A 17,726-nucleotide genomic window follows, 5' to 3' on the forward strand; every position below is an offset into this window, starting at 1 on the left:
CCGGCCCGGCCCGGCACTCCGCCCCGCCAACGGCACCGCCCCCGGGCCCGCCCGGCACTCCGCCCCCCGGCAGCGGCAGCGGCTCGGCCTCGCACCCGGCGCTCGGCGCCCAGCGGCGGCGCGGTGGGGTCGGGGAGGGCGCCGCTGCCCCGCGGGACGGGACGGAGCGCCGAGCGCTGTCACGCCGGGCGGTGAGCAGCTGGCGCTGCTGCCCAGACGAGTGCCCCATCCCTGCAGGGTTGAAGGCCTGGTGGCTGGCAGCCCTGCCCACGGCGGGGCGTTGGAGCTCGGTGATCGGCAAGGTCCCTTCCGACCTAAGCCATTCTATGATTCCGTGTACAGAACCCTGTGTACAGGTTTTGTTTGTTTGTTTGTTTTTCAATTCAGCTGTGCGATAATCTCCAACAAAGGCACTCTGACACTGAGCCTGGGATGTGTTTGATGTGCTCAGTGATGTCCTACCAGCTCCTTCCCTCCCCATGTGATGGGATGTCCTGAAGGGTACAGCCCCGGCAGTGCGCTCGGTGTAATTGGCATGTCAGGCTGCTGCCTCCTACAAAGCATCCTTTTATCTCTCTCCTGGTGTGTGTGTCAGATTTTTGAAGCCAATTAAGTCTGAGGTCGTCCCCATCCTCCTCCCCAGCTGCAGAACTCAGGCTGGATGATGAACTGCTGCTTCATCACAAAGCTCTTCCACCCCGACTCCAAGACAAGCTCAAGGTGCACATCTGAGTGAAGGGCTGGCTGCATCCCAGACCTGCGTGCATATACACAAAATTCCCTTCATTCCTCAGAGAGGGGAAAAACAAGCTTCAAACAGCTCATCTGCTCCTATAGGCAACCTGCTTTAGCAGTGGGGTTGGACTCGGTGATCCCCAGAGGTGCCTTCCAACACCCCTCCCCAGGGGAAGGGAGCCTGAGATGATCATCTGTGTGAAATGCCCAGGTGAGGCTCACCAGCACACACTGTGTGACAGCCCCTATGGGGCTGCCCATGTTCTATGTGCCAGTTTGCAGAGGGCCTGCTTCCAGGTCTGGGTGCATCTCTGAAGGGCAGCTCTGGGGCTGGGGGGGTGATGTAGAAGGGCACAGAGCAACGTGGGCTCCACTCAGATGAAAGGAAATGCGTGAAGCTGGATGAGCTGATTCGGAAATGAAGTACTGAGACATAACAGAGGAAGGAACAGCCGGGAGCTCTGCACCCTCTCGACCTATCCCCAAAGCTCTGAGATCCCATCCTGGATTTTGACGTGCTTGTGAACGACAGGGGAATGCCTTGCCAAGGCATTTCAAAGACAAACACTGAGAACAACAACATCTTTCCTGAGATCTCCCTACATCCGTTCCAAGGCATGACAAACTCGTGCTGCGCCTGCAGGGCTGTCTGTGCTCCATGCAGCATTACCAAACCCCAGGGCAGCAGCAGGGGCTGGACGTGCCCAGCAGGGCATGAAGATGACCCCAGGAAGCTCAGGTCCAGCCCACGGGAATGGGATGCAGCAGAAGGTTTGTCTGGAGCTGGGCTTTGGCAATGCACTCCAGGAGAGCTTCCTACTCAACAGGAGGCAAGGAAGCAATTCCAATCAAATGCAACAAGCAGATAAACAAACAATCTACCCCTTCCCCCCCTCCCCCCCTTCAAATAAAAAAGGAAACAGTAGAGAAGACAAAAAGAATCACAGACAATTATGTAATAATTTTCCTCCAAAGCGTTCACTGAAGTCAAAGACTTCTTATGCTTAAACATTTCACTTTCCTCACAAGTTTTTTCTCTGAAGATCTCTGAATATCTTCCCTAAGCCAAAGTTACTTGAAAGCTCAGAAAGTAAAAAGGAGCAAACAGGAAATTTTTCAACTGTGAGCTGCTGTAAATTATGTTAAAGGAATTTTTTCAGCCTTAAGTGTTTTGCAAACTCAGCCTGAAAATGGATCTGAGCTACGAATAGCTTTATGAGGCCAAGCTAACCTCTGTCAGAATTCTAACAGAGGCGACTCATGTACAAATCATCGAGCAAAAAGCCAAGGATGAGTAATGAAAGGCATACACCAAACTGAGGACAATCTCCAGAATCCACAATCTCCAGTGGTAACATTTTCCACTGAATACTGACTTTTGAGAAAAAGGAATGTGTTGAACACTTGCTCAGGCATCTGCTAATACATTTTTTCAGGAGCATGACCTATTCGCCGGGAACAGAAGGCTGCTTAGAAATACATTGATATTTACTAATACCACTTCTACCATTTTACATGAATAGCAGATAGCTTTTTTTTTCTTTTTTTCCTATCTTCTGTTTGCAAATGTAAGAAAAACCAGTTCCTTCCCTGCATACTTTGACTTAAAGGCTCTTCTTCGGCACATCTGTTAGCAAGAAGTTGAGCAGCTTTCCTCTGCGTTGTCTCCAATTTATTAATCAACACCTCCAGCTTCCTACTGAGTTACAGCCGAATTATGGCCCCCTTGAAGTCCATAGCAGCACTTCCACCGACTTCATTAGGAGCAAAACTGGCTCTTGAAGTCTCTGCCAATTCCTTAAGTGCTTTAACTTCAGCGTTGGAGATTTCTTTTTTTTCATCTTCTTATGCCTGTTTCTGACACATCATTTTACATGTGTGCATGCACAAACTGCATTTCTAATGCCAAAAACCCCAACAGCCTTAATAGGAAGGAAATACTTTTTTTTTCAGTTCACCCAAGAATGGGAGCACTCAAGACCTCAATTTCTCATTATAAGTGTTATCAGAGGAAAAATTCCCTTGCAAGGGACATGGAGCTGCTGCCCACCAACCCCACATGCAGACCCTGCTCCATAGGCGCATGGCAAGAGTTCAGCCTCCAGGGAACATTTTGGCCTCTCCCATCTGTTTTAAAGCCACCAGTGGGGCCGTCAGTGCAGTGGCAGCACTCAGCAAGTGGTTCATGGGAACAACACATCCCCAGGAACAACGGCCTTGCAGTGCCAAAAATTCCCACTTGCGGAAAGCCCCGAGCCGGGTGCTTCACGGGTCAGGCCAGGGCTTCCTGCTGTCCTCGTCCCAGCCAGGACTGGTTTATGCCAGGACCTGGGCAGAATGTTGGGTCAAGAGCAGCATTGCTATTTTTGTTGGCTCTTGGATCCCATTTTGTTTAGTCACTGGCTGAGTTACGAAATCTGCCTGCAGCATCACTATGTCTGTGGTTTCCCATGGGCCTTTACACAAGGAGCAGCTGGAATTTTAATTACCCATTAAAGAGCTAAATCTTGGGGATTTCTCAAAGCAAATACACATGATCTCTGCCACTGACCCCACAGTGGCCTGAGCATCCTTCCGGCCAGGCTGGGGGACAGTCCTTGCAGCTCATGCTGGGTGCTCCACTTGTGACTCATCCCAGTTTGGGAAGGTCCTCAGTGCTGGTCCTGGAAGCTATATAACGTGCTGTCATGGGCAGCATTCGGGGCCTGGAAGTGCTCTAAAAGGCAGGAAGCTCCCTTGCAAACACATCAGGACTCATGCAACGCCTATGGGAAGGGAGAATAGAGGATTGAGAATTCATCTCTAGGAGTGGAAAAACCCCAGCCCACACAGTGCCTTAAGGGACTTGATGCAGACTGCCTCCCAGCTGCTTTGGGACTGCAGGCAGAGCAGCATTTCAAACTGCTGGGTTGTTGGATTTTTTCAGAAGCTCATCTGGAACCCTGGTTTCAGCTTGTTACCCTGTCAGTGGAAGCTTGCCCATTTCCATGCCTCTGGCTTGCATCTGTTCCACAAGGACATCTGCAAGCGGGCACAAGCCTCAGGGAAGATCGTTGCTGTCTGCCCTGTACGTGCACACAGGGCTGTGCTGGAGAAACAGCTAAAAGGAATGGAAAAATCCTCGTGGAGGTGAGATGCAAGGGAAGAAAGACAAAAGAGTGGGAAACAATAGCTCATATCAGAGTTAAAATGGGATGCAGAAGAGTCTGTGTCCTCAAGACTTCCGTGAGAGCAGAAGGCAGGGTAAGTGCAGTGGTTGCAGGGGGAAATTAGCCTTGTGCAGGCCAACAGCTTCTTCATTTCCCCTTCAGCCAAATCAATCCACAGCCCATGTCACTGGAGCCCCTGTCTGGAATTACAGCAGCCCTCCCAATGTATATTTTAAAAGATTCTCATCCAATATTTAAACAGGAAGATCCCTGACGGAGCGGCAAGCTGCTAAGGAAGAGAGGAGCAGGCAAGATGGCCCACAGGGTCAAGTGGGTGTTATCGTGACATCTGTGGGCACAGAAATCTTTCCTGGGGGAAACCCAGTGCTGGGAGGAGCAGGGAAGAAGGGAGCACTGTGGAACAAACCTATTCTCCCCAGTGGCAGCTGGGAGGGCTGCATCCAGGAGGGACCTTGCATGCTTGACTAGAGAAGAGAAAAGATATCCTGAAAGACACCAGCCTTGCTGTGCACGTGGAAAGCTGCATCTCTGGGACACCTGGTGCAGCAACAGCATCAGAAACAAAGCTGTGCTGTCCAGGGGAGCTCAGCATCAGTCGTTCACTGCACTGACCTCTTTCATATGTGATAAAAAAAGCAGCAGGCACTACAGGGGTTCAGAAGTTTCCCACCAGACAGCAGCAAGTTCTGTTGTCCAGGCAGAGACGTCTGACTCCCTGCAGAAACATTTTCAGGCTTTCAGATTGTGCAATCCCTCCAGTGGAACAATTGTATGGAGCCTCCCTCATACCTCATCTGCAACCATCTGCTTCTCCTCTGGTTTAATTGAGGAGGTATTTATAAAAGCAGAGCAGGATCAGGCCCAGAAAGCATATTGCAAATGCTATTATGTCAGGATCTGTCTTTTTTCCAAAGGTCTTTGATGTTTCCCATCTATCTCCTGAGCCCTATTTAAATCAGTAGGAACTGATTTAAATATTCACTTGCTGGATTGCCTTAATGTAAAACTTTACACATTTACATTCTATTTGCTGTAGAGGTGGAAGAAATCTCCCTTGATAATTGTTTTATGAGGGAATCTCTGCGCCATTGTTCACATCTACAAAGTCTGTGTCACTTACATCAGCCTTCCCAACTGAGAATTATGTGTATTTAAATCTCTCCCACTAGCTCCTTAAGAGAAAATGCTCTGAAGACTTCCACATATTAAAATATCTAGGTACATCCCTCTTACGGGTATTCCGAAATACCCCCCAAAGTCTTATAAATCTTCAGTGAGAATGACAGAAAATGCTATGCAGCCAGCTCTTAGAGGAAATAAGGTAAACATTAGCAGCATTAGAAACCTACTTCATTTCTGCAGAAATGTCTTAGCACAAAGCAGCGTGTACAGCTGGGTTACATTAGCAGGTAAGCTTCATCCACGAGCCTCCTGGCATCAGACAGCTGAACAAAGGGGCTGAAGGTCTACAGTGTCAACAGAGATGTTGATTGTAGAGTCTGTCTGTTTGGTTTTCTTTAATGGGTCAGGCAAGGTCGCTGCACATTAAGCTTGGGGTTTAAGGTCTTAAAAGCCTTGAACAGAGTGGTAGCTGTTCTTCTGGATGAAGACATTAAGCTCAGACCCAGTGCTGTCAATAGCTAGGAGTCACCTGATGGCAGGATGGGTTAGGAGTGAAGTGGAATCTCCCATTCTCCATTCAGGCCTCTTCTTGCACAGTGTGAGCTTTTGTCGGCTTCAACAGAGGCGTGCTCACACCCTCAGGAGTCTTTGTGACCACTAAGGTAGTGGCTTAATGAAGTCTTGGTAGAGAAACAGTGCTGTCCTGTAGAATTACTCCAGGCTTTTGCAGGGGACTGGAACAAAGGTTCCTGTCTGAACTTTTGGGAGACCAGTTGGATTTCTGTGAGATGCAGAGACACGGTTGTGCTCAGCCAACCACCACCAATGCAAGAGGAGCAGCTGGTGCCCAGCTCTGCTGCGGCCTCCAGGCCTGATGCCAGCCCTGCCCGGGGCCAGGTGTCTGCCTTTCTAAAGCTCTCCCAGCACACCTCTGTCAGGAGCACAGATGTGACAAAGCTGAGGAAAGTACTGGTAGACGTAGTTATCCTATAAGCACTTGCTTTCTCACAGTCTCACTTTGCTTCACTGAACTGGAATTGGCAGTGCCAGACTGAGCGCTTTGTACCGGGTTAGAACAGGAGCCGGCTGATGGCCTTCCGTGGCAGTAAGACAGAGAACATGAAGCAGGACTGGTGCTAAAGCAGCGCCGGGGAGAGCAGCCCTCACGTGTGGGGCACCTGGTATGGCCCGGTCCCATTGGGAGAGAACTTATGCCTCACAGACACGGCATACAGCACCATTGAGCAGCATTTAGAAGGATCCCTTTAGGTACATTGCACAGCCCTTTCGAACAGGAAAGAAAAAGGCTCTCAGGAAAGACTCCCTCGGGATGGGATCGCTTGTAAAGATGAAGCCGCCATCTTGGTGAGAGGAGATCTGACGTGTGGGCGCCGCCATCTTGGGGAGGGGACTCTGAGGGTGGGCGCTGCCATCTTGGGGAGGAGACACATGAGGGGAGAGTGCCGCCATCTTGAGGAGGGACACATGAGGGGAGGGCATCAGGTTCTTTATTTTTGTTTATTTATGGTTTTAACGGAACCGGCAGGGCTCCACACAGATAGCGGCGAATTGCTGCGCCAGCGATACTAAAAACATCTCTGTGCCGGCGGACATTGGCGGAAGCTGCCCCTTGCCGCCACCACTTCCGGGTGAGCGCGGTAACCCCGCCCCCTGACCCCAGTCACTTCCTTTCCAGCGGCGGCCGCCGGAGCAGACGCGCAGGTGAGCGCGGCGTTGCGGTGTATCCGCCGCCATCCTCTCTTTTCTGGTTCGCCACGCCGTCCCTGCTCGCCTCCCGCCTTCCCCGGCTCGGGGCTGCGTGGAGCAGCGCGCTCAGTGCCGGCGAAGCGGGGCCGGCGGAGCGCGGCGTTAGGCCTCAGGCGAGCCTGGAGCTGGCGTAGCTGTGTGCCCGGAAGGGGCCGGCATCCCATCGGGGGCAGGGGGCGGCCGGACAGAAGCCGGTTCCTCGCTCTGAAGCTCGTACTGATTTGAGCCCGTGGCTCAGCGTTTGCTTTGATTGGTCAGGGAGGTGGATATTACTGAGTTCTATGGATGTGTGAGCTTCAGGTTTAGTTCAGGATAGTAGTTGTGGAGCCTTTCACTAAGCGTGTCAGAAAGGGGATGCAGCTTTGTTGGAGTGGCTGTGTAGGCCCCGATTTAACAATCGGGTTTAAGTGCTGCTCTCTGTAGATAGAAAACCTTCAGGCTGGAACTTTGAAATAAAAGTAGGTCATGCTTTGAGCTGATTTCCTTAATAACATCGTTATATTTTTTTCTGGTAGAAGGCCTCAGTGCTTGTTTTTGACAATAGAGTACAGTAGGATAGGACACATTTACATGTGTAGGCACCTATCCAAAAATTTTGGCATGCCACGTTTGCCAGCCTCTACATCAGTGAAGTCTTCAGAGGCAGAAGCACCACTTGAGCTAGACCCAGCGGTGTGGTTAGGTGGCTTATAACACATAAAAGCCCCTGATGGTACTCAAAAGCTCTGGAGAGCAAGAGAGCTTTGAGATGGTATCTGGGTCTGTGATAAATGTTTTGTTGTGTGTGGTCTTGACTTCCATTAAGTCAAGTAAATGAGTGTGGGGAAGTCTCCAGTGGTGCTTGTCATCATGGAAAGGGTTTCTTCACGCTCTACTGCTGTAGTACATGCAGAAAACAGCTGAGATAAAGCAAGTGTTAGTTCCCTCTGTGAAGTGCAGCCCTGCTAAGCAGTTGTGTGCTGCATCTTACCGGTATACAGGAAAGATGCAAGTGTGAAATATTTCTGCTTTTTGTTCAGAAATGGCACCTCGTAAGGGCAAGGAGAAGAAGGAAGAACAGGTCATCAGCTTGGGACCTCAGGTTGCTGAAGGCGAAAATGTGTTTGGTGTCTGCCATATCTTTGCTTCCTTCAATGATACTTTTGTCCACGTGACTGATCTCTCTGGCAAGTGAGTATTGCACACTGGTCACCTTACTGCGTACCTGGCTCCTTCACTTTTGAAAAGAGAAATTACATTTTACAAGAACGTCTGCAGAAATAGGTACCTGGTTCTGTCAGTACCTGGAGGCTGTTTTGCAGGAAGGAAAGGGGGACTGCTTTTCTGAATAGGTTCTTTTCTTTTTGCAGGGAAACCATCTGCCGTGTGACTGGTGGCATGAAGGTGAAGGCTGACAGAGATGAGTCTTCTCCCTATGCAGCTATGCTGGCAGCCCAGGATGTCGCCCAGAGGTGCAAGGAGCTGGGCATCACTGCTCTGCACATCAAGCTGCGGGCTACTGGTGGGAATAGGTATGTCAGTAAGTGAGTTTGGTTTTGGAACTAGGCTAGATTACATCTGATCATCCTGTGGTCCTTCTGTTCTTGCACTGCCAAGTTGGCAGTGTAAATGTGCCCCGTGAGTTTGGCTTTGACACAGGGTGTCTCACACTGTTTAGTGTCTGGCTGACATTGCTTTTCACTGAGCATCTGGAATCTGTTCTGAAGTGGCATCTTCAGTTGGTTGGATTTGGGTGTGCTGTTATTTGTTTGGGGCAGTGGAAAGGGAGATGCTTTTAAACTTGAGGGTATGTTACCATAGAGTGACAATAAAGTATGCCTGACAGCGTGTGAATAATTCGGGTCTGGAAGAGGAAGAAAGTGAATTTGGTATTTTGGAGTGGGGGTAGTGATTTTTTTTTTTCTTTTTTTTTTTTTTAATGTCAGTTATTTGTCAGTTATGATTATTAGTTGTTTCTTTTCTCTAGGACCAAGACTCCAGGTCCTGGTGCCCAGTCAGCTCTGAGAGCTCTGGCCCGATCTGGGATGAAGATCGGCCGCATTGGTGAGTAATGGAGGGCGTGAAACGTAGGCACTCGTGTCTCTGTGTATCGCTGTAAAGCCTTGCTGCTCTGTAAAGGTCTTGAGGGACTGTTAAGCAGAAGGAGCTCTGTGGGCATATATTCCATAGGATTGTTGTGCTTGGTGTCACAGGTTGACTTGGGGCTGTTCTGCTTAGCCTTTGTCGGATGCTGTTGTAGGCGTAATTCACTATAAGCAAACGCATCTCCTGTAAGTGAAGGTTAACCAGAAGGTGGCGTCAGTTGACTCCAGATACCCAGCTTGTGGCTGCATAATAACCTCAGCTGTACACTGAGATGCTGGTGTAACTTTATTCTTTCCCAGAGCAGCAGTTTAGTTACCTAGAGGTATTGTGCTGGTCCTGGTTTAAGACTGTGACTCAGAAATAACTGAGTTCCTCGAACTATTTGAGGGAGATCACCGAACCCTGTAGGGAAGTTGTAAGGCACAGTAGCATTGGCTGCCCTTAAAATTACATCATGCACAAACTGTTTCTTTAGAAACGCTGTGGCTTCTTCATTGAATTGATTTGGGAGATGGGGATGTTTGCATCCTAGGCATTAAAAGCCTTGAGGTTGAACTCATTTGGTGAGTTCACAGATGTCCTGCCTCCTACAGACCGCCCTGCAGTGACAGGCTGCTCGAGGTGACTGCGTGGGTCATGTGGGTTTGCCCAGTTGGTTTCTTGGAGTACCTCTGTCAGGTAACAGAGGGTTGTTTTGTTTTTTTTTTCTCCCACAGAGGATGTCACCCCCATCCCCTCTGACAGTACTCGCAGAAAGGGTGGTCGCCGTGGACGTCGTCTGTAAACAGTGCTGCACCTTTGGTCATTAAAGCTCTCTTATAAACTTCGTCTGTGCGTTTGCTTACTGAATGCTGCTTGGAGGTTGAGCAGCTTTAGTTTGATTACATCCACAAACAGCTTATTCTGAATTCCCCTCTGAAGTGGGGCTTCCTGTCTGTGGTGAGGTTGTTAGTCCTGCCATAACAGAGTGCTGTGTGAATACACAGTAGGAAGGCACTGGCATTACTGCTCTCAGCTCTGCTGTTTGTATGTTTGTGCTTCCAGATGTGTTTAAGAAAAGTGACTTCACTTCCTGGTCCTGCCCTGCTTCATGCACTAATGTTTACTTTCCACTAAATGTGCTGCCATCATCTGGGATTAATTAATGTCCTTTTCCACCTTTTTAAAAAGTGCTTTCCCTGGCTCTCCATGATTTGAAATCACTTTTTTTTGTTGTTTCTTTGGCTATAGTAGGATTTTGTACAAAGGGAAGGCATACTGGCATGTGGTATTTGAGAAGTACAGCTTCAGATAACTGAGTTCATTTATGCTTGTAGCATCAAGCTGACAGCTAAAATAGATTCTGCCTTTCAAGGGAGCTGAAATGATCAAAATTTCCCCCAAGAAATGATGACTTCAGCCCTCGTACAGAAGTGCCTGCTTTGACGTGGGTCAGCCTTGTGCTGTGCAGTTGCTGGGCAATGCAGTGTGCAGTAGGTGGTTCAGGTGCTCGTCATCATCTTCCTCCTCTGTAATTCCACGCTTCTCAGTGGGGAGCGAGTGAGCTCACCCAGCTCTTGTGAGGTGGTTGTGCTGAAATGCTTGCGGTCGGGTTTAAGTGATGGTATTTATCAGGATTGAGGAGAACTTGGGATTCTAGCGCAGCTCCATGGCAGGTGAGCCTCAAGATCTGAGATCTGAGAACTTCACTGCTTTGTCGTAGGTTCTTTCCAACACCTTTGCAGCTCAAAATACTTCATGGGATTCCTTTACCTACCCGCCTTCCTCGTTAGCAGGAAGGGTGCTGTGACTAACAGCTTTGTTGTGTTCTCAAAGCAGGCTCTGTTCTAGCAGAGCTGCCCAGCCTGAATGAGATCCAGGGTGTGTTGCTCCTGTCAAGGCTCGTCTCCAGCTCGAGCTCTAGCTCCCATGCTGTGAAAGGGGATGTATTTCACAGCAGAGGAAACGAGACCGATGCGAAGCCGTGGTGCGTCTTAGTTTTCATAGCCAGAACTACTTGGATGTTTGTGGTTTCTGAGTTAGTCGTGATCTTCTAGAGGTGTCCCTGCTGTGGAAAAGAAAGCTGTGCCTGTGAGCGAGCTAACCAGGGTTGGGTTTTCTGCAGGCTGTTGCTTAATACATGACTTCCCCTTTTTGTGGAAAAAAAGTCTTTGCCTGGGCTCGTGTTCCCAAGCCAGCATTTCTCTTGGCGCAGCCATCGTGTTTTATTTGTAATTTTATATGTGGCTGTGGAAAGCTTTAGAAATCAACTTCCCTTTCTGTCTTAAAAGTGCATTATTGCAGCTATGTAAACAGCTATTTTCCTGTATTTGAAATGTTCTTTAAACTTTGCACGGAGAAAGTGCTGAAAAACCAAGAGGAGTTGAGGCAGTGTGGGGCTGAGTACAGCCCGGTGCTGCGGAGGGAGCAGGGCTGTGTTACTGCTAACACGGCTCTATTCATGGTGCCTTTTCACAGTTAAACCTTGTTCTGGTGCTACTTTGTTAATGGGGCCACTTCACCGGGTGTCTCTTTGGGTAAAGCTCTTGGGGAACGTAAATGGGAGGCAGGCAGGAGTGCCGATCTCTTGGCACAGGCAGCTTTCTCAGCCAGCTGTGCTGCCCACGAGATGAGGAATGTCAGGCTGAGAAGTTCTGATGCACTGCTGAAGGTCTCTACAAATTAACAGACTTTCTGAAGGCAGAGCTGACATTTTGTGATTGATTCCAGCTCCCTGCTGCTCAGTGGGTCTGTGAGGAGCAGCTGGAAACCATGGCAGAGCACAACCACCGTGTCACATCTAATTGACCCCTGCAGGCCCAGAAAAAGAAAGGCGTCTGGTTCTTTGGGGCTTGGAGGGCACGTGAGGGGAAGCAGCTCTGTCTGCATGGCTGATCCCTCCCACGCAGAGGCTCAGGGCTGATGGGCAGCATCCCGTGTAGCTTTCCTTTACTCACAGAGCAAACTGCTGAAGTAACAGCGTAGCTCTTATGTCAAACCCAAGGCAGGGTGAGTCCAGACCTAACGCCCCTCTTGGGGTTGCGTTTCCTCCTTGCAGGAAGGTTTGCTCTGGCTCACACAGGTGTTGAAGCTTTGCCCTCTGCAGGAAGGCAATGTGCTTTGTTGGCCCTTCATCCCCAATAGCAGGAGCTCTGCAGGGTCTGTAGCAGCCTGAGCCCCCCCCCCCGTGCTGCTTGTTGCAGCCTCAGTGCTGTGCCGTGGGCAGGGCATTCCCACTGTGCCAAACGCAACGCGGGGGTTGGGGGCTGAATGGCAAAATGTGACTGTGAAAACTGCTGTTATTTCTCTGCTGGTGTGACGTCTTTAGAACAGCTTCATAGATTGGTGTAAGAACTCCTAGGGAGAAATGGTGAGTGAGGAAGAGAAGGGCACGGCCATGCGGTGGTGGGAGCGCACAGGGACGCCTTGGGCCTCCTGGAGAGGAAGGCTCACTTGGCTGGCCAGCAGGGCTCAGCTCTGTGGGTATTGCCTCTTCCTGCCTCAGCACAGCTGCTGCAACCATGCGTGGTGCTGCCAGCCCTGCAAAAACACCCCGGAGCACGAGCTGATCGCTGATACACATGGCAGTGTGGGTCTGTGGTCTGTGGATGCTGTGGCTTTGGCTCTGCAGCATGCTCCGTGTCGCTTTGCAGGGCGACGTGTCCTGCATGTTGCCAGGAACGTGCTGCTGTGGCCGACTTGCAGAACAGAGGCTGTGAAGTGCAGGCTTTGCCTGGTAACAAGTGACGACAGGCATATGCTCCCAAGGTTATTTCCTCCTCCGTGCCTGGAGGAATTGCTGTGCTCAGGTCAAGCCCTGTGGGTGACATGCAAGTCTCAACTCAGCCATAAGACTGCTCCTTATCCCAGATGTATGGGGGGCTTGGTTTGTCCTAAAAAGACAGCTGATTCCCCCTGTACATAGCAGCATGATGTCCATGGGCAGCATAAATCAGCTGTGCTGACTGCTGCATGGCTGGAGCCTTAGTTGGGAGCAGTGTTGGGCTCAGCTCCTAGGCGCCTGTGAGCAGGACAGGGACACAACTCTGTCTGCTCTGTGGATGAGAGGTCCCACAGTGCTGGGTGCAGGTGCTGCCATGGGGTGCAGGAAACAGTGAAGAAAGAGGAACAGTGATGCAAAGGTCAGTATCTTCCTGGGAAAGCCATTGACTTACTGACATAAATTTTAAATGCCACAGCCCTGTGCAAAGATGTCTTCAAAAAAACCCAAAAGAGAAAAACTTGCCCAGAGCAGAGGTTGGTGAAATCCGTGCTGCTTTCACTTGCTGAGTTCCCCTTTGCTTTTCCTGGCACCCCTTGGGCCAAGGCTGTCTGGGGGCTCACAGCCCTCTCTCCCTGCAAGGAGCTGAGCGTCAGCCAGAACTGAGCAAACCCTGTGCCCCAGCTGCTGGCTGGGCGAGGGAGGGCTGGAAATGGCACAGGGCAGTTTTATGGGCTTTTTTTGTTTTTAAAAGCCAAGGGTGTGTTGCTGGTTTTGAAGACGTGAGATGTTAATGCCTTCAGAACAGGGTGCAGAGGGGTCTTGTGTGGGTCCCTGCCCCATTCTTTGTGGATGAGTCTCTGTTCCTCAAGCAGGTTTCAGCCAACAAGAGGTCTCTTTGCTGAGCAATCCCTGCAGGTGCAGGAGCTCCTGTGCTGCCCCAGGAAAGAGGATTGATTGATTTGCTCAAGAAGCCTTCTTGTGCCTGCTCCAGCCTTAAAACTTCATGGAGCAGAGCCGGGCAGTGTGCCTGCTAACCTGTGACACCAGCAGATGCTTCCCATGACACAGGCAGCAGACCACAGCGCGACAGCAGCAGTGCTCGGGATGGGACCTGGCATCAACTGTGGACCAGAGACGTTCGGCACAGAACTCTGCCTGGCAACAGGTGATGCAGAGCCAGCAGCCAATGGGGCTTTTTTTTTTGTCCCTCTCCCAGGGGGTGGCAGGGCGGGGGGTGCTTAGTTGGGGTATTTCCAGCAGCAGTTTGTGGGGCTCTCATTTCCCCATTGGGCAGCAGTGGTGCAGCCATGGCTGAGGAGCAGCGGGACCTCATCTCCTCTGATAGCAGCAGTGGGGTGCTCCCTGTTGGGAACAACGAGAGGTGCCACCACAGGGACATGGGTGGGGGGAGTGGGGAGCACACAGTGTGACTGTGGGGTGGAGGAGTTGTGCTGCGTGGGGCTGAGAGTGGGTACTGTGTGGCTGTGGGGTCGAGGGGGTCGCAGAGCGGCTGTGGGGTGGTTGGGGCACGGCGTGACTGTGGGGTGGGCAGGTTCGTGTCACGGTTATGGGGTGCATGGGGGATCACTCAGCACGGCTGTGGGGCAGATATGCTTGTGTTGTGGTTATAAGTGGGTGGGGGGCACAGCCCAACTGATGGACTGCAAGCTTGGCTGTATGGAGTGGGTAGGGATGCAGCATGGCTGCAGGGTCCTGCTGGAATGCTACGGCACCCCCATGTCCCAGCCACCCTCTGTGTCCCAAACTCTTTGTGCTGGGTGTGGGGGGAGGGGGGGGAGGGGGGGGGTCACCTCGAACACTTCCAGCCAATCGAAAATCCCAGCAGCACTGACATCATCAGTCTCTGGGCAGACAGGCTGGCGGCATGGCCAGGTCCAGACTCTGCCGAGCAGCACCTGTAGGTGCCTTATTCCATAGTGCAGGGCTGGCTCCCGGGGGCAGGACACAGCTCAGAGCCACGCCAAGGAGACATTTTCTATTTCCTTTGCCTTTGGTGTCCATGTGCAATTGCTCCCTTCAGCCCTGCGCACGTGGCTGAGCCCCTCTGCTCACAGCTGTGGTTTCGGTTCCCAGTGCGTGGCAGCCACCCAAGCACTGACATCACACTCATCGTTTAGAAGAGATTTGTGTTTTTCTGGGTGCGCTGCTCAGAGCAGTCTGGGTTCAGTGGCACCGTGGGGCTTGGGGACCACAGGGCACCTTGTTTTGGTGTTTGGCCCCACAAGCGCTCCCTCTCCTGTCCTGCAGGTCCTCCCTCGGCCGCAGAACCACGCTGTCGGCGGTGTCCATCCTGGTGGCCCTGCTGATTGCTGGCCAGGCCGTCACTGTCTACTATGTGTACCAGCAAAGCGGGCAGATCAGCAAGCTGACCAAGACCTCGCAGAGCCTGAAGCTGCAGTCGCTGCAGAGGAGGATGCCCACCAGTCAGTAGCATCATCAGGGCTGGGGATGGGCACTGGGTCCTGCTAGACCACCAACCCCAGGAGATACTGAGGGCTTGGTGGAAGCCAGAGCTACCCTGCTTGGCTGTGCCCCTCACACTGCTCTGTCCTTGGCAGGCACCCATCCAGCAAACAAGATGGCGATGTCCATGATGAACGTGCCTATGGCCATGAGGGTGCTGCCTCTTGCCCCCTCTGTTGGTAACACGGTAAGAGGTGCCCTCTCAGCAAGGGGTTGGAACAGGATCAGGATGGCCTGTGAGGTCCCTTCCAACCCAACCATTCTGTGATTTTTCTCTGCAGCCCATGGAGGCCATGAAACCCCGCAGCAACAAGACTGAGGATCAAGTCAGGCACCTGCTGCTGGTAAGCTCTCCCACCTACTTGAGCTGCACAGCTGCCCTCTGCTCTGCAGGAGGTAATGAGACTGCATGCTTTGAGCTCCCTGAGGCTCCGTGCTGGTAGAGTTCTGGTCCCAGCAGTGCTTATAGAAGCAGTGCTCCCTCCTGCCTTATCTCCTTGTTTTCCTTTGCCATCTCTCACTGCAATATTCACTCTGCAGAAAGCAGACCCCAGGAAGACATTCCCAGAGCTGAACGACGACATGCTGGGCAACATGAAGCGTCTGAAGAAGAGCATGAGTGCTATGGACTGGCAGGTCAGTGCTGGTTCTCTCCTACCCATCCCTTCCAGGAGTGAGTCCTGTTGGCGCTTGGTGGGCCGGTTGCCTGCTGGGCTCAGGACCTCTCCATATTCACCCTCTGCTTCCCTTTCCTCAGGATTTTGAGGCCTGGATGCACAAGTGGCTGCTCTTTGAAATGGCCAAAGGCCCTGAGGTGGAGAAGAATGCAATCCCCACGGAGAAAGGTATTGGGGTGTGGGTGCTGCAGGTCAGGGCTGAGACTTTGGGAGCAGTGTACCCCCACAGCAGTGACACTGCTGTCCCCTGCCCTCTTTAGGGCCTCTTCTTCCTTGAGCCTCCTGCTGGAGGCCTTTGGAAACAGCCATGTCCCCAAATCCAAAGCACCACTTCCAACCCTCTCTGTCACTATCACCCGTCGGGGAGATCGTTACCCTTGGCTCTCATTAAGGTAGATGGGTTTCCTTGGGGAAATCCAATGAAGTGACACTCCTGAGCAAGGCAGCGTTTTGCTGCTGGTTTCCCTAATAGGATCTTCCATGTGCCCTGAGGTCCCAGGTGCTCACCCTGTCCCGTTTGTTTTTATTACCCTAGTGCAAACTAAGTGCCAGGCAGAGGCCAGTTTCAGTGGTGTCCATCCGGGTCGCTTCCGCCCCGAGTGCGATGAGAACGGCGACTACCTGCCCAAGCAGTGCTTTGCCAGCACAGGCTACTGCTGGTGCTGCTACAAAAATGGCACCAGGATTGAGGGCACTGCCACCCGGGGAGAGCTGGACTGCTCGGGTAGGTGGCAGGAGGAGCAACAGGCAGGGAGAGAAGGGGCCCAGGGCTGGGGCAACTGAGAGCCAAGGAGGGGGCAAAATTGACTGCTCACCATCCGGGGTGAGGGATGAGGCCGTGGCACTGAGCTGCTGCTGTCCCTTTGCAGCACCCACCCTGACAGAGCCTGAGGAGATGATCTTCTCCGGGATGGACATGCTGAAAGGTAAGAAGCCCTGGGACTGATGTGCTGCAGGGGGTTGGAGGAGCTCTGCTCTGCCAGTTCCCCACAGCAGGGCTGCTGGCAGCACGCTGATACAGGGGCACAGGGCTCTCTGGACTCAGAGCCAGCTGGTGACTCCCTCCTCTCTTCCCTTCAAATCAGCCAAGTAGAAGAGGACGCCTGTGGATGCCCATCCAGCCTTCAGCATCTCAGCCCACCTTTTTTGCTCCATTTTTCTGCTCTTACCTTGCTTTCCCAAAGACAATTAGAGCTCCTGCCCTGACCTCAGTTACATCCTTTCCCCTGCTGCAGGACAGGACCTGGGGTGGACCCCAGTTGGTTGGGGCTGCAGTGTGACTGCTCCATTTACTGACCAGGGGGGTAGAGCTGGAAAACGATTTCAGCTTTGGCAGCCCCAGTTGCTTTTGCTGATGGGATGTGAGCTGCAACTCTGGCACTGTGTGAGGGACACCACCTGGTTCCCAGCCTTCTCCTGTTCCCCCAGGACACCTCTCCCAGCAATGCAGACATCACCCCTGCTGAAGAATGAGCCACTAATGCTTTCTTTCACTGAACAAACATTAAAAGCAGCAAAAGAACCTCCCTGAGCTTATCTAACCCCTGTAGGTTGGAGCCCTGTTAAGAGTACTAAACCTTTAAACCTTCCTTCATCTTTCTTGGGTTTTATTTCTGTTTTTTTTTGAAGACTGTAGTAGAGATAGATGCTCAACTTTCAGCTGAGGAACAGCCACAGGGTGCAGCAAGGGGAAGAGGAGCTCACCTTGGAGGGAGGGGGTGTTTGAGTTTTTCTGCACATATCCAATACTTCCTTTACGAATGAAATCAGAAGCTAATTATTTCAAATAAACTTTTCAATATGAAAGCCTTGTAAGCAACTCAAGTGGTGCAGTAATGCCAACTGGGTTGCAACCGTTAAAAATAAATTCAATTTCAGGGGGAAAAAAAAGAAAGAAAAGGGAAGAAAACTGCTGAGCTCTGCATTCCTGTTCCTTACCATGCTCCTAGCCCTAGCCAGAAGGGTCTGCTCCCTCTTCTTCCT

The 17,726-nt window shown here is 51.6% G+C and overlaps 2 protein-coding genes across 3 annotated transcripts; both read left to right on the plus strand.

Moving 5' to 3' along the window:
* Window positions 1-6,615: 6,615 nt before the first annotated feature.
* On the plus strand, window positions 6,616-9,706 carry RPS14 (ribosomal protein S14). The gene is made up of 5 exons (XM_048960490.1): window positions 6,616-6,749; window positions 7,814-7,964; window positions 8,144-8,305; window positions 8,761-8,837; window positions 9,596-9,706. Exons 2-5 carry the CDS (start codon window positions 7,816-7,818, stop codon window positions 9,661-9,663), a joined length of 456 nt encoding a protein of 151 aa, XP_048816447.1. The 5' UTR covers window positions 6,616-6,749; window positions 7,814-7,815; the 3' UTR covers window positions 9,664-9,706.
* A 4,123-nt stretch (window positions 9,707-13,829) lies between these two features.
* CD74 (CD74 molecule) lies at window positions 13,830-17,332 on the plus strand. 2 transcript variants are annotated; one of them, XM_048960488.1, is made up of 9 exons: window positions 13,830-13,963; window positions 14,851-15,026; window positions 15,162-15,253; window positions 15,348-15,410; window positions 15,607-15,702; window positions 15,824-15,911; window positions 16,279-16,467; window positions 16,613-16,669; window positions 16,829-17,332. In XM_048960488.1, the coding sequence occupies exons 1-9, from the start codon at window positions 13,890-13,892 to the stop codon at window positions 16,834-16,836; spliced, it is 843 nt and encodes a 280-aa protein (XP_048816445.1). In that variant the 5' UTR covers window positions 13,830-13,889; the 3' UTR covers window positions 16,837-17,332. The 2 variants fall into 2 exon arrangements, with proteins under 2 accessions (XP_048816445.1, XP_048816446.1); XM_048960489.1 differs by lacking the exon at window positions 16,279-16,467.
* The last annotated feature ends 394 nt before the right edge of the window (window positions 17,333-17,726 follow it).

This window comes from Lagopus muta, chromosome 14, assembly GCF_023343835.1.
Source record: "Lagopus muta isolate bLagMut1 chromosome 14, bLagMut1 primary, whole genome shotgun sequence".
In the NCBI taxonomy this organism is placed as follows: Eukaryota; Metazoa; Chordata; class Aves; order Galliformes; family Phasianidae; genus Lagopus; species Lagopus muta.

Coding starts and splice junctions, on each gene's coding strand:
- RPS14 (XM_048960490.1), top strand. CDS start 7,816: ATGGCACCTCGTAAGGGCAAGGAGAAGAAGGAAGAACAGGTCATCAGC. Junction 7,965..8,143: donor GTGACTGATCTCTCTGGCAA/GTGAGTATTGCA, acceptor TTCTTTTTGCAG/GGAAACCATCTGCCGTGTGA. Junction 8,306..8,760: donor CGGGCTACTGGTGGGAATAG/GTATGTCAGTAA, acceptor TCTTTTCTCTAG/GACCAAGACTCCAGGTCCTG.
- CD74 (XM_048960488.1), top strand. CDS start 13,890: ATGGCTGAGGAGCAGCGGGACCTCATCTCCTCTGATAGCAGCAGTGGG. Junction 15,703..15,823: donor TGAGTGCTATGGACTGGCAG/GTCAGTGCTGGT, acceptor CCCTTTCCTCAG/GATTTTGAGGCCTGGATGCA. Junction 16,468..16,612: donor GGGAGAGCTGGACTGCTCGG/GTAGGTGGCAGG, acceptor GTCCCTTTGCAG/CACCCACCCTGACAGAGCCT.